This window comes from Brassica oleracea, chromosome C9 (genome assembly GCF_000695525.1).
Source record: "Brassica oleracea var. oleracea cultivar TO1000 chromosome C9, BOL, whole genome shotgun sequence".
NCBI classification, from domain to species: domain Eukaryota; kingdom Viridiplantae; phylum Streptophyta; class Magnoliopsida; order Brassicales; family Brassicaceae; genus Brassica; species Brassica oleracea.
The window spans coordinates 48,935,509-48,957,159 of NC_027756.1; the positions used below are offsets into that span (position 1 = coordinate 48,935,509).

At 36.9% G+C, this 21,651-nt stretch overlaps 6 protein-coding genes and 1 long non-coding RNA gene across 11 annotated transcripts; 5 read left to right on the forward strand and 2 right to left on the reverse strand.

Annotated features, from left to right (window-relative positions):
• Positions 1–4,478: 4,478 nt before the first annotated feature.
• Positions 4,479–7,912, forward strand: LOC106317397. Its single transcript, XM_013755223.1, has 2 exons — positions 4,479–4,690; positions 7,288–7,912. Exon 2 carries the CDS (start codon positions 7,300–7,302, stop codon positions 7,891–7,893), a length of 594 nt encoding a protein of 197 aa, XP_013610677.1. The 5' UTR covers positions 4,479–4,690; positions 7,288–7,299; the 3' UTR covers positions 7,894–7,912.
• Positions 7,913–8,326: 414 nt separating this feature from the next.
• On the forward strand, positions 8,327–10,053 carry LOC106315548 (universal stress protein A-like protein). Its single transcript, XM_013753309.1, has 4 exons — positions 8,327–8,567; positions 8,856–8,977; positions 9,106–9,224; positions 9,581–10,053. Exons 1-4 carry the CDS (start codon positions 8,390–8,392, stop codon positions 9,687–9,689), a joined length of 528 nt encoding a protein of 175 aa, XP_013608763.1. The 5' UTR covers positions 8,327–8,389; the 3' UTR covers positions 9,690–10,053.
• Positions 10,054–10,378: 325 nt separating this feature from the next.
• LOC106313297 (ADP-ribosylation factor 2) lies at positions 10,379–12,556 on the reverse strand. 5 transcript variants are annotated; one of them, XM_013751081.1, is made up of 7 exons: positions 12,476–12,556; positions 11,815–11,978; positions 11,618–11,688; positions 11,234–11,353; positions 11,021–11,139; positions 10,850–10,931; positions 10,379–10,654 (listed from the first exon to the last, which is right to left on the reverse strand). In XM_013751081.1, exons 2-7 carry the CDS (start codon positions 11,960–11,962, stop codon positions 10,649–10,651), a joined length of 546 nt encoding a protein of 181 aa, XP_013606535.1. In that variant the 5' UTR covers positions 11,963–11,978; positions 12,476–12,556; the 3' UTR covers positions 10,379–10,648. The 5 variants fall into 5 exon arrangements, with proteins under 5 accessions (XP_013606535.1, XP_013606536.1, XP_013606531.1 ...); XM_013751082.1 differs by having other exon boundaries at positions 11,815–11,972; positions 12,476–12,539; XM_013751077.1 differs by lacking the exon at positions 10,379–10,654 and having other exon boundaries at positions 10,838–10,931.
• A 165-nt stretch (positions 12,557–12,721) lies between these two features.
• On the forward strand, positions 12,722–14,745 carry LOC106313006 (peptide deformylase 1B, chloroplastic/mitochondrial). Its single transcript, XM_013750721.1, has 7 exons — positions 12,722–13,002; positions 13,102–13,240; positions 13,404–13,596; positions 13,693–13,803; positions 14,121–14,183; positions 14,327–14,469; positions 14,569–14,745. The coding sequence occupies exons 1-6, from the start codon at positions 12,783–12,785 to the stop codon at positions 14,426–14,428; spliced, it is 828 nt and encodes a 275-aa protein (XP_013606175.1). The 5' UTR covers positions 12,722–12,782; the 3' UTR covers positions 14,429–14,469; positions 14,569–14,745.
• A 139-nt stretch (positions 14,746–14,884) lies between these two features.
• Positions 14,885–17,220, reverse strand: LOC106313005 (polygalacturonase At1g48100). The gene is made up of 7 exons (XM_013750720.1): positions 17,006–17,220; positions 16,780–16,911; positions 16,518–16,697; positions 16,376–16,420; positions 16,080–16,287; positions 15,723–15,913; positions 14,885–15,619 (listed from the first exon to the last, which is right to left on the reverse strand). Exons 1-7 carry the CDS (start codon positions 17,183–17,185, stop codon positions 15,236–15,238), a joined length of 1,320 nt encoding a protein of 439 aa, XP_013606174.1. The 5' UTR covers positions 17,186–17,220; the 3' UTR covers positions 14,885–15,235.
• LOC106313007 lies at positions 16,145–18,123 on the forward strand. Its single transcript, XR_001264288.1, has 4 exons — positions 16,145–16,303; positions 16,816–16,925; positions 17,046–17,171; positions 17,749–18,123. It is a non-coding gene; the product is annotated as an uncharacterized LOC106313007 (long non-coding RNA).
• A 2,950-nt stretch (positions 18,124–21,073) lies between these two features.
• LOC106315246 (glutathione S-transferase T3-like) lies at positions 21,074–21,609 on the forward strand. Its single transcript, XM_013752993.1, has 2 exons — positions 21,074–21,399; positions 21,450–21,609. Exons 1-2 carry the CDS (start codon positions 21,074–21,076, stop codon positions 21,607–21,609), a joined length of 486 nt encoding a protein of 161 aa, XP_013608447.1.
• Positions 21,610–21,651: the final 42 nt, after the last annotated feature.

Genomic DNA, 21,651 nt, shown 5'->3' on the forward strand with positions numbered 1-21,651 from the left:
CGGTCATATGTATTTGTCGGCAACGGTCACATGGTTCGTCGGAATTCCGTCGGAAAATACCGATGGCATTCCGACGACTTTGCTGTTAATCGGAATGTCGTCGGAATTCCGTCGGAATATACCGACGAACTTCCGACGACTACAACGGTTACATTTTTTATCGGAATGTCGTCGAAAAGTCGTCGGAAAATTCCGACGAACCTTATGTCGTCGGAATTCCGTCGGAAATGGCCGACAGAATTCCGACGACTTCATTTTTTTGGATTTGGTCGGAAATTTGTCAGTATTCCGTCGCAAATGTCCGACGACCTTGGTGTCCGTCGGAAGCTCCGTCGGAATTCGGAGTGTTTTCTTGTAGTGACTGCAGTGAATCTCTCCTTTAGAATTCCTTTGACTAGACATTCCCACACAACAAACGAATATGGGCAGCTGAAAAACAGATGTTGACAAGTCTCTTGAACTTCATGACAAAGAACACACTCAGTGTTTATCAATGCATTCCAAGCTTGCATTTTATCCCCTGTTTGCATCCTATTTCTCATTGAAATCCATGTCATAAAAGAGTACTTTGGAGTGGCCTGAGAAAACCACACTCCACGACTCCAAGCACATACTCCTCTTCTTATTCTCAACTGCATCCATATCTTTTTTGATGAGAATTTAGCCACATATTTATCTTCTGCACTTCTCCACAGTGGGACATCATCCATGTCTTGTATACTCCCACTTCTCAGCTTGTCAATCTCATCCTCTATCTCATTTAAAATTCTCACTCGATGTCTTCTTCGTCTATGATTCCTCAGAACATCTACTACTGTTGTTGTATTCTCTATACCCATGGAAATAAATCCTCGATCACCCATTACCTCCTTTAAACAGCCAAGCTTACACCATGTTTCATACCAAAAAGATGTGTGCTTCCCTTTCCCAGCCTCCTTTTTAATAAAATCTCTTGCAAGCTCCCTCATTTTTAATAGCTTCTTCCACATCTACGATCCCAAACTTGTATTCAAAGAGGTCGACCAGAAAGATCCCTTCCTTATCAAACAACAGTGAACCCATTTTACCCAAAGCGAAGATCTAGACGAAGATAATCTCCATATGAGCTTCAAACAATGGACTTTATTCACTTCTTTGAGAGATCTTATTCCCAAACCACCTTCATTCTTAGGAAAACACAAGTCTTTCCAACTGACCTTCGATTTTGTAGCTTTTAAGTCTAGTCCTGACCATAAGAAAGCCGCACACAAACGCTCTATCTCCTTTAAACAACTGCTTGGCAATCTGAAAGCTTCTAGCCAGAAGTTTGTTAAGCTCATTATAACATAGTTGATCAATTGAAGTCGACCAGCATGTGAGAGAAATCGACCCGTCCAGGAGCTCATCCTCTTCTTTACCTTCTCTACTAAAGGTAAATAATCACTAACGGTTATTCTCCTTATAAGCAGAGGAAGACCTAAGTATCGAACAAGCAGTTTCCCCGAAGCAAACGGGAAGCTGGTGAGAATATTTGATTCATGCGTCTCCGTAATACCAGCAATAAAGAGAGTAGACTTTTCTAAGCTGATCTTTAAACCCGACATTCCTGCAAACTCTTCAAAAATTCTGAGAATGCCTTCAATTGATCGCTTAGTTCCATCTGTGAAGACCAATAAGTCATCAGCGAAGCACAGATGTGTTAACAAAATATTCTGGCACCGGGGATGATAGCCTATTTCCTTCCTCTCTGCAGCCTTGTCAAGCATTTGCGACAAAACATTCATGCACACAACAAACAGATAAGGAGACAGAGCACACCCTTGCCTCAATCCTCTTTTGCTCTGAAAAACCCAGCTAACTCCCCATTGACTTGCACAGAGAAGGATGGAGTACACACACAGAGCTCAATCCAGTGTATAAACTGCTCCGGCATATCAAAAGCTCTCAATGTATTCAAAAGAAAAGGCCAGTGTACAGAGTCAAAGGCTTTTGCTGTATAAATCTTCATTGCACATCTTGGTGATATATCCTCTCTATGATAATCTTTGACTATTTCAGTAGCTAATAGGAGGTTCTCTACCAGCAACATATCTTTCACAAACGCCGACTGATTATAAGAGATGCATTGAGGGAGTGTACCTTTAAGTCGATTTGCAATGATTTTTGAGACGACTTTGTAGAGGACATTACAGCAGGAGATGGGTCTATAGTCTATCATTTCCATTGCTTCAACCTTCTTTGGAATGAGAGCTATAATTGTAGTGTTTAGACCTTTAGGCAGAAAACTTTTGCTGAAAAAGGAATGCACTGTTGTAGTGAAATCTTTTTGAGATAATGCTCCAAGATGCCTTAAAAAATTCTGCTGTGAATCCATCAGGCCCCGGCGATTTCCCACTTGGCATTTTGAAGAGAACATCTCTAATCTCTGCATCAGTTACCGGTTTAATGAGTTCATTCTTCTCTTCTTCACTACATCGAAACCGGATAATCCTATGCATTTCTTTCACTGATCTCCCTTGTAAACCTTCTGGAACAAAAGCTAAGAACTCCGAAAAGAACCGCTCTGCTTCTTGCTTAATATCCTCTTGAGTGTTTACCAACTGTCCTGAAGGACATCTGATTTCTCTAATAGCATTTTTTGTCTCCCTTATTTTGACTGCATTGTGGAATACTTTGTTATTCTTATCCCCCACTTGTAGCCAATGGAGTTTTGATCTCTGTTACAACAATTTTTTTTCAATAGTCGAGACTCTTTGCCATCTTTCTGCTGCTTGTAACTCTCTTTGAATATTAAACTGCGTAGGCTGCTTTAAAGTTTCTTCCTGCTTCTCACATAGTTCCTGATACGCTTTTTTGATTTTCTTCGTTAGATTTCCTAATTTTTTCTTACTAAGCGAACGTATCAGCTGTTTAAGGGCTTTTATGTTTTTGAGAATCGAAAGAACACGAATATTCTTATCAGTGTGATATATATATTCGATCTAAAATTATAATTAGACACGATCACGTCACCGTATCATTGAAAAAAGCTCTTCGTTAGTCACGGCCATACATTATCATATGACAAGATCACTGAAAAATGAGGACATTATTTTAGAATAAACATTCATTAGTAGTAAATGAGATACAAGAGGAGATTATGTAATATTCCATCCGTTTTATAAAGTTACATAGAGAAATTTTTTTTTTTAATTTTTTTTTTTTTTTACATTTTTAATGCATGTTTTATGAACTAATTGCAAACTTAAAAAAACTTAACTGCACTTATTAGATTTTTATTGGCTTAAAATTATGGGTTAAAATCACAAAAAATTATGCAAATTTAATGTGTTTTATTAAAATATGTAAAAAATCTAAAATATGTAACATTTTGAAACAGATGTAGTACAAAATAAGTAAAGTAAACACATATATGCGAAAAAAGATCAATCAATAATTATTATTTTTTCTAAGAGCATCTCCAACCCATAACACTATTTTACTGTCAAAACTACACTATTTTGGTATAATTCCAGCACTAAAAAATATTCTTTTCCAACCACAACACTAAACTTCACATTAAAAATAGTATTTTATAATATTCTATGCATTTAATTTTTTATTTATCATTTATTTAATTGTACATTTTATTAATTAAATAAATAAATAGTATTTTAGTGGAATGAATAATATTTTAATGTGGTGAATAGTATCACACCAAATTTGATACGAAATTTTAGTGTGATATTAAAATAATATAATTTTTGCAGTTGGGTTGGAAAGGCTTTAGTGTAAAAATTACACTAAAATAGTGTTTTGTAGTTTGGTTGAAAATGACTTAATGGAATTATATGCTGTTTTGTTTCAAAATTGTAAGTATGTAACCTGTTGTCGTTGACTCGTTGGAATTTACTTACTAACTTGCACTTATATTGTTAAACGGGCTTTACATCTATTTGATTATCAATATTGTGAATCACTAAATCTTTGAACATATCGCACATTTCTCGGCTTCGAATTGATCTATTTCTCGTCTATAAATAATCAAAGCTAATAAAGAATAATTTGCTAGTTAAGTTTTGGTTAGCTTAAGCCCAAAGTTCTAAACAGTCATACTGTATTATTTATAGGAAAGCAGATGCAACCTAATTTTCTAATTCGGTTTAACTTAACAACTCGTATCATACGTATCCTAGAAAAAAAAGAACTAATCGTAAATATACGAAAATCTTTCACTCCGCTATATATATGAACTTATACTAAAATAAAAAATACATTTTGCATATGTATCTACTAGCTTATTTGTGTGCATATATAGCTTGATATTTAGCATGTGGTCGTATATCGTGAAGAAAAATCGTGTTTAACTCTTTCTGTACACGTGGATATATGTGTATATGTATAAAAAGAGATTACATGTAGATATAGAGAGACTGTATAATTAAAAAACATTCATATATAAATAGAGCTTTGCTAGATCAAGGATCTTTATTCATCATCCTCTCCGTATTATTCTTCTCCTTCTCCTTGTTCTTTTTTTTTATTGAGGGTTTTAGTCTCCTTCACTTTCCTCTACTATTTCCATCATACAAAACCACAGTTTCTATCTTAAGATTAGTACAATATACAAACACACATCAACTGAAACTATATTTCTTTTGATCCTTTATGTATATGTGTACATAATTATATTTACTACCCCGAAAGAAAGCAAGCTAAGGAATCCTCAAAGGTAACCCATTCACCACTAACCATCTCTACATTTTTCTCATGATCTCATGTAGGGTTTATTTATGCATGCTGCATCCAATTTTTTTTTTTTTTTTTTTTGAGAAGATCCAATTTCTCCCCTCCCCAAGTAGTTAACGTTGATCATGCTCTTAACTAGTTGCACATAGTGTTCATCCACTGACAGTTCATATTTTCGAAGAGTTTGTTTATTTTAAACCCTGATTAGTTGATTAATACACTACAAGAAAAAGTCTCAATGCCGACATCAAAATTAATTGGAAATTCGTATAGCTGTCTTTCTTTTAGATTGCATGTGTGAATGGAGTATTTCGATTCTGAGTTGTGTTTTTACAATGAAATGTCTATCTATAACGAGATTTAGCTTCTAACAATGATAAGCATTTATACAGTATAAATATATTTGTATAGCGTATGAACATGCAAATTACATTTTTTTTTAATTTACCCACTAGTTTGCACATTCACCTTATACAGGGCCGGCCTTGAGATATAAGGGCCGGCCTTGAGGGGAAGCCACCCAAACCAAGGATTAGGACATCCAAATTAGTGAGGGGGGTATATTTAAAAAAAAAATTATTAATATATACATAAAAGGAAAATCTGTAGATTATTTTGTTAAAATATTATCTATTGGGCATATTTAGTTATAATAAGATTTGTCAAACTTTTTAAATATATTAGTAAATTTATATTTTAGATAATAGTTAAAACCCTAATTCTAAAATAGAAACATAATAATTGAGACTCCTATGGTCGAAAAACTTGACTATAGGAGTTTAATGGATGATTTTGCAGGGAAAAATGCAAGAAGATCTATATTTCAGCAATAAGTGTTTTTATATCAATGTTTTTTATGAACATATTATGAAATTTGATTTTTTTAATGAAAATTTAAATTATTTTTTTATACTGTTTTGTGATTTTGATAAAACATGTACGAGAGCATAGTTTTAAATTTTGATTGGACCAATATAAAAGATTGGTCCCGCACTGACCTTATACAAGTGAAAAGGACAACTGTAATAGGTCCCACCCCGATAAACAGGGGATTTTTTTTGTTTTTACTCTAATGAACAGAAATTAAAAATGATTACCATTTCTCTGACGCCCCGACCGTCCACAGCTAATAGATCATCCACGTCCGCTCTCTCGGCCCGTGGGTCCATCCCGTTCCAACGATCGGTCCGTTAATTTTTCTAAAAGTTCAAAATCATTGTTTACTGACCCTGCAATCACCACCCAACCTTTTTCCATGCTTTGGTCTCACTCGCACGCTATCGCGAATCACTTCCCGATAGGTCACCCTTCCTTCCACTACTCCAGTTCAAGCACGCTTAATTCTGGAGTTCTTTTAGCATGTATTCCGGAAAAGTTAAGTCAACTTTGGTGACATTTTCTTAAGTCTTTCCATATATCGCAACCCTGGATATTACAATTTCACTTTAGTTAAAATTAACCACAAAATGCAATCCTGCAACATTTCAAAGAGTCAAAGCTTCGTGATCAATACCCCATAAATAAAATGCTTATGAATATCTAAGTAAGCAGTATATAACTATATATCTAAATACATATTAATTCTATTGTTTTCTGTAATAGACTTTCTAGGACTATTACTTTATAGGGCTATTGTCGTATTGATACATGCACAATACTCTAGTTATATTCTATTGTTGTCTAAATTGTATTTTATTACAGGCCACGTAATTGGGCCATAATAAGACCCGGCAGTCCACGTGAAAGAGAATCCTTCCCACTAACCATCCACGTTATCGCGCTAATCTTTTAATATTTCCTCATTAATCAATATAATATGTCACTATAGATTTTTGCTGGTTCAACAATCTCAATCTTTTCGTTTGTGGCATAAACTAGTTTCAGATAACAAATTCTTTTATTTCCTACTTGTAAATTACTATTTGTAGAGTAAAACGTAAACAATGCTACGTACAATCAATACAACTTATTGATCCAAGTCTAGATATAAAAAGACTAACAGATAAATGGCCTAATATATAGTAATTCATAATGAGATTACCTACCAAAGCTACCACAAAACTCAAAGCAAACAAAAATACTTTAAATTCATTAATACATATCCCTAGAAGAGCTCCTTATTAAAACATATTCAAAAACCTTTTATATCGCCACTCGCCGCTCCTTCGGATCTCTAAACGAATAAACCAGTCATTAGACCAAACCATTTAGATTTTTTTTTCTTAAACATATGATGTTCGATTCAAATTTGACAAAAGGATAATTAAAACAGTTTATGTCTGTGGTGTTACGTACACGCGCTTAAAGAGAGTAGTGAGTTTAAACCTGAACTGTGTAGAGTCATTAAGTGAAAGTGCATGGAAAATCTCGAGTTGTTGTTTCCTACACCTCTCTCTCTGTGTTTTCCTCATTCTTTACTATTTCCTATACGTATCAACTTGTAAGCAGAACTCTTTTTCAAAACTTTGATCCATAAACCCATACATACACATATATATCTACGTATTGATGTATCGCATATATAACAACAACACATAGAGAGTGTGACAAAGTTTATTGTTTGCTTTCTTTTTCTAGCAGGACTTTGTTTTGATGGAGGAAAACCCGCATCGAGTTTCACGTAGACACAATGGCGGGACCCACTGTCAAAACGACGACGAAGGGAGCCGTCGAGAACGTCATCACATTCACGGCGATAAAGTCAAATGCTCTGGCAAGAGATGCCGGTCGTGGGCGGCGGCTGCTATTGCTGACTGTGTAGCGCTTTGTTGCTGTCCATGTGCGATCATAAACTTTCTTACTCTCACTTTCGTCAAGGTTCCGTGGATGATCGGACGGCGATGTCTCGGTCGGAGCCGGAATAAAAAGAAGAAGAAGCGGAAGCTACACATGAGACAAGGGAGCAGGAAACTCAACGGTGAAGATGATGTGTTTGAGATGGCCGGAGGAGATGAGAAATGCGGTGGTGGCGTAGGATGCTGTGGCGGCGGAGATTATGATGATCACCGGTTTGTGGTGGAGAGAGATGGGAGTTTAACGAAGGAGGAGGACAAAACGGCGACGTCGAGTAGAGGAGATGATGAGTCGAGAATAAGTGCAAGAGTCGAAGCAGAGAGAGTGTGGTTAGAGTTGTATCAGATTGGTCATCTTGGATTTGGTCGAGTCTCCTTCACTGGGATCCAATGATTTTAATCAAAAAATTCAAAACGTTGTAGGAATCTTTTAGTTAATATTTAGAAAATTTCGGAGAATATATAATGTCAAATTTTTTCCTAGTCTGTGTTCATATTGTTATTAGTAATTAGCGAGAAAAATCGCATAAATAACTAAATTTATATGTCAAACTTGGAAGTGTACATTTAAAAGTAGTCGATAAAACATGCTTAAAGCTGGGATCCATGGTAAATTTAAGGATTCGTATGTTCAAAACTCGATACATTAAAAAGATTATTTATAGGATCCTAGGAAAGTTTAGTTTAATGATACGGATTTAAATGGGCCTATTCATTAATAACCTCTAATGCTGGGCTAAATACGAGGCCCACTATAAAAGGTTAACGATGATTTATTTGAGGTGGCAGCTCGTAACCGACCTTGCGTATTTTAGCAAGCTTCTTTAGTTATTGTAAAGAGGACTCTACTTGATTGCCTTTTCACCGCCTTCTTCCTATAGAGAACGACAATGGAGAGCGAGCCAACTCGAGTGATGGTGGCGGTGAACGAGTCGTCGATCAAAGGCTACCCACACGCGTCGATAAGCAGCAAAAAGGCGTTCGAGTGGACACTGAAGAAGATCGTGAAGTCCAATACCTCTGGCTTCAAGCTTCTCTTGCTTCACGCTCAAGTCCAGGACGAAGACGGTTATCCTCTCTTTTTTTACTACCGTCTATTAATCATTCTCGATACTCTTGAATTTGACTCTGCATAATTTTGATGTACGATTGATTTGTTTAGGGCTTGAGTAGAACATTATAGGTTTATATATGCTGTTAAGGTCTTTGAGTGTTTTATATCATCGTGCTTGTTTTCAGAAGGATTGTATTTTGTGATTCGCTCGCATAATCTCTGACTTTGACTAGCTTTTGATATATGAAGTTTCATATGCCAAGCTGATGTTGATTGTATTGATCATGAATTGGGAACCATAGGTTTTGATGACATCGACAGCATATATGCTTCCCCTGATGATTTCCGAAACATGAGGGAACGTAACAAGGCTAATGGACTTCACCTTCTTGAGTTCTTCGTTAATAAATGTCATGAGATTGGGGTAAAACACTCTCTTTAATGGGCCAAAATCTCATTTACTCTTTAATTGATCTTGATGTCCTTCACTTGTATCATAATCTCATAAAATCCAAAGTAGCTTTTGATACGTGTAAGTTGTTGAACTTGTAGGTTCGGTGTGAGGCCTGGATCAGGAAAGGTGATCCCACGGAAGTGATATGCCATGAAGTGAGGCGTGTCAGGCCAGATTTTCTGGTTGTCGGAAGTCGTGGTCTCGGTCCATTCCAGAAGTACGTACAATCCTGAACTAGACTTACTTCTCTATGCTTTATACCCGTATAAACTAGTCATTTGGTGGTTTTGGGCATCGATACACCCCCAGAATCCTGCTCTCGGTATCTAATAGTTTCTGTTGATGTTTTCACTAATATATAGTTTTTCTGTTTAGGAAGTGGGATTACATGCATAAAAACTCTGCCTATGCGATATTAGACATTTTACTGCAAGATAATCGTGATTTTAACTAACTTATGTTGAGGATAGAAGTTGAGGAGAGGGCTTTGTACTTGAACGACGTATATTATTAGAGTTTGAAACCTCAGGCTATTGTGTAATCAGCTCACACTTGTTATTACTATATGGACAGGGTATTTGTTGGAACGGTTAGTGAGTTTTGTGTGAAGCATGCAGAGTGCCCAGTCATCATAATCAAACGCAGTGCTGAAGAAAGTCCACAAGATCCAGCTGATGACTAAATTCCAAAAGCAAGACAATCCATGCGGTGTTCTTTTGTCTGTGAGAGACAACAAACCGTATGTAGCAGCAGATGAGAAGAGAAAAAGGATAATCAAAACTATTTTGAATGGTCTAAAACATCCAAACAGAAGTCCTATTATTCGGTGTGTAATATTTCGACTCTTATGTCTTAAATGTATGGTTTATACAAGTGCGTATGTTGTGCGTCTCTAGTTGTAGTAGAAACTCGATTCACATATATTTAATTGTGTGTGGTCAATGCCTTCGTCTTTCATTCTCTAAAACATCCAAACAGAAGTTCTATTATTCGGTGTGTAATCTTTCGACTCTTATGTCTTAAATGTATGTTTTATATAAGTGCGTATGTTGTGCGTCTCTGGTTGTAGTAGAAACTCTATTCACATATATTTAATTGTGTGTGGTCAATGCCTTTTATTTGGTGTGTAATCTTTGAACTCTTCTGTATGTATGGTTTATATAAAAATGTAACATCTCTATTTCTTACCAAGCTTCAATATATTTGGAAACTCGATTCACATGATATTTAATTGTGCGTATGTTGTGCGTCTCTAGTCGTAGTAGAAGCTCGATTCACATATATTTAATTGTGTGTGTTCAATACCATTGTCTTTCATTCATTATTCGGTGTGTAATCTTTCGACTCTTCTGTTTAAATGTATGGTTTATATAAAAAAGGTAACATCTCTATTGCTTACCAAGGTTCAATATATTTAGAAACACAAACGAAACTTCAAAAATAAAAAAAAACTTAAAAACACAAATCCATTAAACGGGTAAAAAGAGTAGAGGTGAGTTTTAGAGGCTACATAGACAAGGTCAGAGAGATCAACGGACAGTTGAAACAACATCATACACAATACTTGTTTCTTCTTCATTCTCTTCTCCACAATCACTAATGGTCTCTTTCAACTTGCAAAAACGTGTTCCAGCAGTTTCATCATGCCTACTCAAATCAAAATGAAGGTTTGATCAACATGACTATAAACACGATGACATGAATGAATATATACTATCGTCGCCAGGTTTGCATATGGAGATGAGCATACAATCTGAATCCCCAAAAGTTGCTACTAAGGCATCAATACTTTCAAAAGAGTTTCTACTTAGTTTTATAAAATGGGGATATTTAGTTAATTACCTTGTTGGCGATGTTGTTGGAGAGCCAATCAAGGCCTTCATAAAGACCTTCCCCAGATGTGGCACAAGTGCTTTGAATGTACCTGTTAAAGAGAAAAAGAAAACATTCTACTACAGTGAGATCAAGCTAACCACGTGTAGGCCAAAATACGAGAAGGAATATGAACTTTACCAATGGCGCTGGCGAAGAGAGTGAAGGCCAAGCTTGTCGGTAATTTCTGCAGCATTCATTGCGTTGGGAAGATCTTGTTTGTTAGCAAACACGAGAAGGACAGCATCCCTCAGTTCATCCTGCAAACATGGTTTAATTAAATCAGAGTCCATGGAAAAGGTGTTTTTGTCTCACACTGATCTGTACAAGACTAAACCAGAAAGAGAAGCTAACCTCGTTCAACATGCGATGCAACTCATCCCTAGCCTCCACAACTCGGTCCCTGTCGTTGCTATCAACCACGAATATAAGACCTTGAGTGTTCTGGAAGTAGTGCCTCCACAGGGGACGGATCTGGTTTTCCAAAGAATGCACATTCTAAATGTCAAAAAACCGAAACAGAAGAAGACAAACACACACCTAAACACTGGACATGGAGATAAATTGTAGATATACAGTTTTAAAATTTACATGATACATATAACTGGGTTCACACGATACATTAGTACTAGTAATGCTGAGTGAGGATATCATTGACATGCTGAGCAGCTTGAGAAACGTGATGTAGAGAAGAAAGAAAACACTATGATGATTCAGGGCAAGAGGTAGAAAGTGTACCTTGTCCTGACCCCCCACATCCCAAACAGTGAAACTGATGTTCTTGTACTCAACAGTCTCCACATTGAATCCTGCAAAGAGCTTGGATTAATATAAAGCCAATAGAGACACACACACACACAAGTAAAAAAAGGCACAAAAGAGCAACATCTTCAAGATACACATTGAAAAAGGACTCAGGAATCATAAAAACTAACCGATGGTGGGGATGGTGGTGACGATTTCGCCAAGCTTGAGCTTGTACAAGATAGTGGTCTTACCAGCAGCATCAAGACCTACCATCAGAATCCTCATTTCTTTCTTGGCGAAAAGCCGACTGAACAGCTTGGTGAAGTTAAGCCCCATCTTCCTTTACCTATCCCTTCACCCAAACCACAAGACAATAACGGAAAAGTTTTTATTAAAATGATTAAATCTATCTGCAACACAATCAGAAAGTCTGAATCATTGATAAACACGATCAGCTCCAAATAATTTTCAGCACAAAGATTCCAAACAATCCATTCTTATAGATTCAATCAATATCGATACTCAGATCCCTGAAGAAAGCACAGTGACGAAGATTCTGTAAGAACCGGTCGTTCTAAATCAGGGGAAAACATGCTCGATCAGTGGATCGTAACTTGCACGACATCAGATTCAAATTAAATCTAAAACAATCGTTAGGAATCAGCGATTGAAACTTGTATAATCAAATCAAAGCCATGAATGAAAGAAGAAGAAGAATGAGGACCTAAGAACAAGTAAAGAGACTATCGATCAATCTGTAAAGAATGTGGAGATCATATACCAGAGATGTTGAGAAACGATGATACAGAGAATATGAAATCGAGGAGGAAGAAGAAGAAGAAAGTTTACCTTTCGAAGAAGCTCCAAAGAAGGATCTTACTGTAGAGCAAGCCGCGAGTTTCGAAGAGAAAATGTCTCCCCACCTCCAATCTAATTATAGAAATACCTATTTACCAATGTGGTACAATAGTTATTATTATATTTCATTATCACCCCAGTAGAATTACTTAATCTAAAAGTGCCTACCTTAGAATCCTTTAATTGCATACCAGCCCCTGAAAAGTAATAATATTACAGAAAATCTACTCAATCCTTAGTCCTTACTTTCCTCCCCACACAAAATTTAACAGGCGAAAAATCCTCTTCGTGTCTAGCCATGGCCGTCTGTAACTGTTTCCTCCAAGCGCCACCGCTCTCTCGCTTCTTATCACCGGTTTTCTCCCGCCGCGCCACAAATTTCTTCGCCGGCTGTGGTCAGCTCAAATCCACCGTCATGTTCTCCTCCTCCTCCGCCGCGAACAGAACCGGACCGTTGACATCTCCGGTCAGAGCTGAAGTAAAGCGCGTCTCGCGCAAGGAATATGAAATAGCTTCCGGTAACTTATTTACTCATTAAGATGATATTGCTTGTGATTACTCCATAACTAGTATTTTTTTCTGATTGAGTGTAACTTGTTCGTGATAATTGTATACAGCTTCTGATCTTCAGTTTGAGACGCCGTTGAAGATTGTTGAGTATCCGGATCCTATCTTACGCGCCAAGAACAAGAGGATTGGCGTTTTTGACGAGAATTTGAAGAACTTGGCCGATGCTATGTTCGATGTTATGTACAAGTAAGTCGTTCGTTATATGTTTACTAATTTTAGACTAAATTGTTTGTTGATATATGTTTTAATTTATAGAAATGTAAATGTGTTTGAATTGTTATTGAACATTGTACTTAAATAACACAAAACAGACTGAGATTGACACTATGATTTGCTTGCTGTTGAACAGAACGGATGGCATCGGCCTCTCAGCACCACAAGTGGGGCTCAATGTTCAACTCATGGTGTTTAATCCAGCTGGGGAGTCTGGTGAAGGAGAAGAGATTGTTCTTGTGAATCCGAAAATCAATAAATATTCTGATAAACTAGTACCATTCAACGAAGGATGCCTGTCCTTCCCTGGGATCTATGCTGATGTAGTTGTATGTTTAGCCTTTCTAGACTTCTCTTTTACCATATTACCCATCATTTTCTTGGATATTGGTTTTTATGGGTGATTGGTTTTTGCTTTTTTTCAGCGACCACAATCTGTCAAGATTGACGCAAGGGACATTACTGGTGCTAGATTTTCAATCAGTCTATCACGTTTACCAGCACGAATATTTCAGCACGAATACGACCACTTAGAGGTTCTTTCTCCACCTTCTTTTTGATATCTTTGCTTGATTGAACATTAGACACAAAGCATAAAAGTATTTTTTTGTGGACAATTTAGTGGCATTGGTTTATGTTGAAACAAATAGAAGAAACCTGAGATAAAACTGATATATTTTTTGATTTTTTGCACATTCACTCATGAGATCCTATCCTTCTTAGTAAGTTATGTGTTAGCGTGTTACTGGGCATGCAATCTTACTTGTTTTCATGGATGAGTTTGGTGTTGCTGTATGTGAGTATCACTTGCGAGCCTTTGTTGCGGTCTGATTGAAGGATCTGTCAATTACAGGGAGTTCTCTTCTTCGACAGAATGACGGATGACGTTCTTGACACCATTCGTGAAGAGCTAGAGGTGAGTAAAACTGTAGCAGGACAGAGTCTAAAGCTATGATAACCTGTAGTTAAATCGTGGATAAAATCGCTCTTTGTACCTTTAGTAGTGACTCTTGGTGAACGTCTTTTCAATAAGTAGTCCTGACAAGTTTTATTCCGCAGGCCCTGGAAAAGAAGTACGAAGAGAAAACTGGATTGCCAAGCCCTGAAAAAGTACAAGCACGACAAAAAAGGAAAGCAGGAGTTGGTTTTGGCAAACGTTGATGAGACATTCTCGCTCAATTCTCGTTTCATCTTCGTTTAGGGTATGGGGTAAAACTGTTATTTCTAATAAGTTTGAGGTTTTATTTTTTGTTCTCTTGGCTTTTTGTTGTGAACTTTTTCCTTCATATCTTCCGATGCAGGAATTAACAATGGTATGGGGAGCAGACAATGACAAGAAACACGTTTGCCTTTTTAAATCCAGAGGAGGACATCACATTGTGTGATGCAAATCTCCCAAACATATGTACGGTTGTAACACATATCATTTATTTCAGAATCTTTTTTGCCAGAGTAATATATTATTCAGATTTTCTGTTTGCGCTGTTATATAATGTTGGCATTTTAGCTTGAGCTTGGGAACTGCGTTTACAATGTTCTTGCCCACTAAGCTCTGCCATGTCATGGTTTAACTTTGTTACAAACTAAAATGCATTACTTTTTACTTGTGTTGGAATCTTAGGTAAATAAACCTTTGTATGTTGTTTAGCGTACATTTTCTCTGCATGTCTCAGGTGATATAACTTATTTTATAGATTATCATGTTGCTTGTGATTTGTTCTGTCGTAACTGGTCCAAAAGTCATAATTATATTGTTGCCTCACAGATGAAATTCTTCCTTAGGTTATGGGTCGATAACTCCAAATATCTATAACAGAGTGCAATACATTACCATGCAATATGCTACATTTTGACTGCATTTGATTTATACAAACTAGTATTAGACAAACTAGGGGAATAAATCCTTTTTTTATTCGTATGATTCCTATGATCCTATCTTAATATTTTACATTATATCTTGCTCTAATATCAGCAAGCATCATTGGAAGACTGACTTGTAGACTTTTCTGTTTTCAAACACTGAATTGGAGGAAGAGTTTCAGTTTTCAATTCACCGTGTGCTTCCCAGCAGAATGGCTCACTTGAACTTGCTTTATCTGTGGCCGGCTTAAGCTCTATGGTCGACAGTGAGATCCCTGTGCATGGCAAGCTATCACTGCATGCAAAGCGTACAGGTTCCCTTGTGTAGGTACCTTTTATGTTTATGTAGTTTATGTTTGATACAGCGACTGCTGAAGTTTCGTTGTGGCATCCTCCACCATCGCAGTAATATTGATCTATTACTATCGGATTAGCTACTTCGCTGACTTGGATATTTGAAAACATAACTTGTTTTACAGACCCTGACCCTCCCTACCATTAAAAATAATAGAAAGTTGTCAGAATCTTTGAGCGGTTACTTCGATTTGTCTTTGCCTTTGTTTTGTTATGCAAACATATGTGTAGAAGAATTTACCTGCCAGGATTTTATTCTTACACCATTCGTAGTTTCATGCATCGTGACATCACGGACAGTGATGTTTGAAACACACGCCTTTATGTTCTCCTTTCCTAGTCCTCCAATGCTAATTCCATGGCCAGGGCCACAGTCTACATCGTGTATGTAGATATTTGAGCATCCTGTTTGAATTGATATACAGTCATCTCCTGTAAAATGCACAAAATTGTTATTTCTTCATCTTGGCAAGTTTGTTTAGGAAGTATAGTCTGGAAATGTTTGATGATTTGAATTGTAGTATCTAATTAAGAATATATTGACTTGTAACAAAATATAATTTAAACAAAATGGGGTATGTTTGAAGTCTGTTGTTACCACAAGCCAGCGTGCTGCGGTAAATAACGGCGTCTTGAGAGTTTTGCAGGTGGATTCCATCTGTGTTTGGAGAATCTCCAGGAGATGAAGTTGTGAAGTCAGACACTTGAATGTTTACACAGTTATCAAACTTGAGGTGGGTCTGAGGGCTGTTCTGTATGGTTATTCCATTAACCATTACACCGTTACTCCCGTAGAATCTCAACGCCTACATACCAGCCAAGGTAATTGATTAAGTTTGACATTTTGACTTTAATTGGCATCTCCATCCATGAGGCAAATGAAATGAAACTTACTGTTGGTTTAGTTCCTGGCATTTTCGTGCCCTTTTGATCCTTCATCTTTCACAAATAAAAAAGGTACAGGAAGCAGAGGTTATTGGAAGCTAGATTTTTTTTTTTAATTTTGTTTAGCTAGGGAAATTGAGTTTAGTATTACCATGTCGTTGTCATCTGCTGGATCATAGTCAGGGGACTTGTTCCACCATACCGATCCTTGTCCATCTATTACTCCTTTTCCTTTTATAGTGATTCCTATAAGTGATTTGAATTCAATCCATTGCAAGAGACCTGATCCCCAAGCTCTCGAACTTGTTGGAGCTATGATCTTTCCATCTAACTGCACAATGTCGAAATACACAACTATATAACTAAAGTTGCTCGAATAACATTTCTCTGTTTTTTATTTTTTTGAAATTCACCTGAAACACGATGTTCTCTTTACACTCTTTTCCCAGGAAGGAGACAGGTCCAACAAGGAACGTAGAACCGGATGGAACTAATAATGTCGATGCTGCCACTTTACAAGCTTCATTCCAAGCATCTTCAAAAGCCTGCAATATCAAAGGTACATTGATCATCAAAATCTTTATTTTGGACGGTATGATTGCATTATTTTGCTGCTAAACCATAAAAATGCTCATTCACCTTCGTGTCATCACTTGTCCCGTCACCTTTTGCACCATAGTCGAGGACATTGAACGTTCCGGAACTTCCCCCTTCAGCGATAGACCTATGGTTTGCTCTCCAGTATACACTGTGTCTAGCGTCACAAGAGATTAAAAGGAGAAGTTTCAGGGCAAGACATTTCAAGGTTAGACTATACATCTTTAGTATGTTAAAATAATTTGTGTCTAGGAAGAAATGTGTTTAGATTTTGAATGATGAGGAACTGATGAGACGAGGTTCATATTTATAAGTAGAGAAAACACTGTTCCACATATGAGTTATGAAACTATGAAACAGTTAAACAGTTAGATGAGGACAAAAAGCTTTGGAACTCTCTTCCTCTTCAAGCATGTTCTACTCATTTGCTATATTTTAATTTAATTGGAAAATGAGCAAAAAAGCTGATGGGGGTTTACTTGCTTGATCAGCTTGTTCTATTGACCGCATCGTCGCACTTTACTTGTGATTTGGCTTTGATTTGTTCTTGAACAATGCGTGTTACTCAGAATTCTTTAATATCATTTAGCTTTGATTGTTCATGAATAATGCAGTGTTACTTAGAATTTGTTTGTGTCGATCGCTAGTTACATCTTACTGTTCTCTAGCATTAATTAGAAGTTCCATTAATAAATGGCTATGAGGTCTGTGTGCAGTACTTTTGTCGCTAGAAACATCTGATCAACTTTCGTTTATACTTTATAACATAACACGGGTCTTTTCAGGTACTGAGCTGGTCTTGGTAAGCTCTTCGGTTAACACAAAAACGAAAATCTATTTATCAGGCAAAGGAGTTTGAGTCAAGAAAAGTTGCCATACAATCACAGGCATGTCACGTAAACCTCATCATCATAAGATAATCTTTTTTATTTTGAGTTCCTTAAATTAAGCAGCGTAATTTAGGTTAAATCTGTGGTGTTCATTGAATCTTCTCAAATGCTATATAAAATCTATTTATCATTTTTTCTTCGAACTCATGAACATTCAAAGGTCCATATTAGTTGCATTGCATGAGAATAGGATGCTCAGTACGGTTTGATTATGGTATATTAGTAAGATTCAAAGTTATGTATTGAACTCGTGATGAAGATACACTTTGCATGCAGTCCCAGGTGGAAGGAAGAATATAGACTTATAGAGCATAGACTAGCACGTTGCTACATGTATGGATCCCATGCGTTGACTTTGACAAAACTTTGTTGAATTATTCTATATCCCTTGATCTTGAAAAGCCTATTGGTCCCCAAATTCACTGAAATGCTGTTACTATTTTATTAATTTTATCTTGCTTTGGCAGTTGAAAGTGTGATTATATATAAGAAATTTCAAGTGATTCTATGTCGTGTAACTGATTTCTTGTACATTTTTTCATTATCTTCGACTATATTAGGTGTGAGGTAGGTAATGTTGCAGTTTCTATACGATTAGAGATGTATTTTGTTGTTGTTGGTTTAATTATTTTATAAAAAAAATTTACATAGAGTTTACGAAAGAAAATGGTTGGATAGCAATTCACGGAAAAGATCATAACTCGTAGCTTGTAAGTCACATGAACAATATTTTCTAGCAGTCTGTAGAATTTCGGTATATGCCCAACAACTCGTGCAAGTCGTACCATTTGAAAAATTGCACCATTATGTAATCGTAACCCGTGATCTGATGTAACGTTTATTGCATTTTCTTATGTATAATGTAATCTATTTGTATTTGCAGCAGGCGTGTATAATAAATAATATACATCATTTTTTATACTATTGTTTTCCAATTGTCAACTTTAATATCAATGTTTACATGCACGGATTTGTACGCAATTCTGTGAGTAATGCCAATTTGTGTGATGGTTTAGTCCATTATCGTGTACGAAATTCACTCTTTTTTGTCGTAACCATTATTGTTTATAAAATGGTAAGTCCTAGAGCAACCGCAACGGCGGTTTATACTCAGTCCTTAGGTGTTAATCCTTAACTAATAACATTATTTACTTTAGATAAACTAAGGATGAGTCCTAAGCTAAGGATTAAAATTGGTTAGTCCTTGTTGACGTGGCAGGGGAATTGGTTCCGTCTCTTCACGGGTTTCGCGATTTCATCTTATTTGGAGTGAAGACGGGAAAAAAAAAATCAGAAAAGGCGATAAGGCGATATTGGTGTCGACGGTAAAGAAGATCAATCGAAGGGTTCTCGTCGGTGAAAAAGGATACTCGAAGGGTTCTCGACGGTATCGAAGGTAAATGGAAGGGTCCTCTTCTTGATTTATGGATTTACGGTAGGGTTCATGTTGTTTTCGTCGACAATTAGGGTTTTGGATTTTTGTTTTCAATCGATTTATAGAATTTTGGGAGAGAAGTTAGCGTTTGATAACGATTTTTGTTTGAATCGATTTAGGGATTCTTTTTTTTCTAATCAACGTTTAAAAACGATACAGGTTTAAATCGATTGGGGGATATTTTCGTTTCTAATAAGTGTTTGCAAAAGATTAGTCTTTCAATTAGGGAGTAATCTTCTTCTCCTATGTGCTCTGAGTCTGTTGAGCTTATACAAATGTTGGCGAAAAGTGCTTTGATTATGTGATTTGTTTTAACGGCTCTGTTGCTCTTCTTTCAGATTAAGGAAACATGGGACGATATAACTACAGCCAGCCTTCATCATCAGAGGAGTATGATATAGATATAACATCGCTTCTTCAAGCCGAAGCCGACCTCTACGGGGAAGGAAGTTGAGAGTAGCCACCATATAGTAGAGCCGGTTCAGTACCCTCCTCAACCTGAGTGTGATGATGGAATCCCGAAGACCTGCTACTGTGGTGGGGAGCCTGTTGTTGCAGCAGCTCACACAAGCAAAGATATAGGGAGAAGGTACTTCACTTGTGAGAATGCGGATGACGGAGAGTGCCATATTTGGAAATGGTGGGATGTGGCCGTCACGGAGGAGTTGCGTGACTATCAGAGACAACTGAGGGAGGTTAAGGATCCAGCTAATGACATTGATGAGAAGCTTGTTAAGTTAGAGAAGAGTGTGGGGGGAGTTAGCTAAGAAGAAATTTGGGATTACAAATGGCTATCCATTGGTTGTTAGTGTGTTGGTTAGTGTATTATTTATAATATGTATGGTGGTCATGATGAAGTGGGCTGAGGAGAAAGACAACGTCCTAACATCGAGCCTGGTAAGCTTCGTTCCTTCTGTTTCTGAATTATTATTCATATTTTTGTATAAACTTGTGACTCTGTTATCTCATGTGTCTTCAGGAGGAGCTTCAGAGGATGAAAAAACCGAATGTCTGACCTTTAGAAGGTAATGCAGAAACAACTTCGAACTCGCTTTTCTTTGAGTAATTAAAATGTATAGTTGTTGTGATTGCATACTAGTAAATGTTTGTCTTTAGAAACAAAACGTAGAGTAGTTGTGTAAGTGTTTGTCTTTATAATAAAAACGTAGACTAGTAAATGTTTGTCTTTAGAATATAAACGTATACTAGTAAGTGTTTGTCTGTCAAATTAAATGCTACTTAAGTGGTTTCTACCTTCCTAACTCCTCTGAGTTGATAGGTTTAAATGTAAGTGCATTACTTTCTACCTTCCTAACTCCTCTGAGTTGATAGGTTTAAATGTAAGTGCATTACTTTCTACCTTCCTAACTCCTCTGAGTTGATAGGTTTAAATGTAAGTGCATTACTTTCTACCTTCCTAACTCCTCTGAGTTGATAGGTTTAAATGTAAGTGCATTACTTTCTACCTTCCTAACTCCTCTGAGTTGATAGGTTTAAATGTAAGTGCATTACTTTCTACCTTCCTAACTCCTCTGAGTTGATAGGTTTAAATGTAAGTGCATTACTTTCTACCTTCCTAACTCCTCTGAGTTGATAGGTTTAAATGTAAGTGCATTACTTTCTACCTTCCTAACTCCTCTGAGTTGATAGGTTTAAATGTAAGTGCATTACTTTCTACCTTCCTAACTCCTCTGAGTTGATAGGTTTTAAATGCAACTTAGATAAAAAAAACCCTTACTTAAAGCTCTGTGATGCTAGTAGAGTGACACAGAGCAACGTAAAGGCATGGATACCCCTGGTTTTGTGAACCTTCTCAATAACCAAACTTCTTACAACCTAGATTCACCCGAACCTGTTTGGTTTAGTACCGAGCAGTCTGTAGTCATGGATAACACCCCTGTTTCTGATCCGCCAGCTTCCAAGGAGAGGAGAAAATGGTCTCTCAAAGAGGATATAATCCCCATAAGCGCTTGGCTTAACACGAGTATAGACGCTGTGGTCGGCAATGAGCAGAAGGCTCCTCATTTCTGGAAGAGAATTGTAGAGTACTACAACTCAAGCCCTCATTTGGTAGGGAAAATACCTAGAGAGCTTGGTCAGTGCAAGCAAAGGTGGGCTCGGATTAACGAGCTAGTATGCAAGTTTGTTGGTAGCCATGAAGGGCCCTGAGGGAGCAGAGAAGTGGGCAAAATGATGATGATGTGATGAAAGCTGCCCTCGATATCTTCTACAATGATTACTCCATCAAGTTCACACTAGAACATGCTTGGAGGGAGCTGTGGCATGACAAGAAATGGTGCTCCTCCTTTCTCGCTAATTAACAAAATAATTATTCAAACCGGAAGATGTCATCATCGTCATCC

Excerpts from the sequence above, each read along its gene's own strand:
- LOC106317397 (XM_013755223.1), top strand. The coding sequence starts at position 7,300 with ATGGAGGAAAACCCGCATCGAGTTTCACGTAGACACAATGGCGGGACC.
- LOC106315548 (XM_013753309.1), top strand. The coding sequence starts at position 8,390 with ATGGAGAGCGAGCCAACTCGAGTGATGGTGGCGGTGAACGAGTCGTCG. Across the intron at positions 8,568-8,855 it reads TCAAGTCCAGGACGAAGACG|GTTTTGATGACATCGACAGC; the intron begins GTTATCCTCTCT and ends TGGGAACCATAG. Across the intron at positions 8,978-9,105 it reads ATAAATGTCATGAGATTGGG|GTTCGGTGTGAGGCCTGGAT; the intron begins GTAAAACACTCT and ends TTGAACTTGTAG.
- LOC106313297 (XM_013751077.1), bottom strand. The coding sequence starts at position 11,962 with ATGGGGCTTAACTTCACCAAGCTGTTCAGTCGGCTTTTCGCCAAGAAA. Across the intron at positions 11,689-11,814 it reads CACCACCATCCCCACCATCG|GATTCAATGTGGAGACTGTT; the intron begins GTTAGTTTTTAT and ends AGCTCTTTGCAG. Across the intron at positions 11,140-11,233 it reads TGCATCGCATGTTGAACGAG|GATGAACTGAGGGATGCTGT; the intron begins GTTAGCTTCTCT and ends CCATGTTTGCAG.
- LOC106313006 (XM_013750721.1), top strand. The coding sequence starts at position 12,783 with ATGGCCGTCTGTAACTGTTTCCTCCAAGCGCCACCGCTCTCTCGCTTC. Across the intron at positions 13,597-13,692 it reads GGATCTATGCTGATGTAGTT|CGACCACAATCTGTCAAGAT; the intron begins GTATGTTTAGCC and ends GCTTTTTTTCAG. Across the intron at positions 13,804-14,120 it reads ACGAATACGACCACTTAGAG|GGAGTTCTCTTCTTCGACAG; the intron begins GTTCTTTCTCCA and ends TGTCAATTACAG.
- LOC106313005 (XM_013750720.1), bottom strand. The coding sequence starts at position 17,185 with ATGTATAGTCTAACCTTGAAATGTCTTGCCCTGAAACTTCTCCTTTTA. Across the intron at positions 16,912-17,005 it reads GGACAAGTGATGACACGAAG|GCTTTTGAAGATGCTTGGAA; the intron begins GTGAATGAGCAT and ends TTGATATTGCAG. Across the intron at positions 16,421-16,517 it reads CAGCAGATGACAACGACATG|ATGAAGGATCAAAAGGGCAC; the intron begins GTAATACTAAAC and ends TATTTGTGAAAG.
- LOC106315246 (XM_013752993.1), top strand. The coding sequence starts at position 21,074 with ATGGATACCCCTGGTTTTGTGAACCTTCTCAATAACCAAACTTCTTAC. Across the intron at positions 21,400-21,449 it reads CTTGGTCAGTGCAAGCAAAG|GGCCCTGAGGGAGCAGAGAA; the intron begins GTGGGCTCGGAT and ends GTAGCCATGAAG.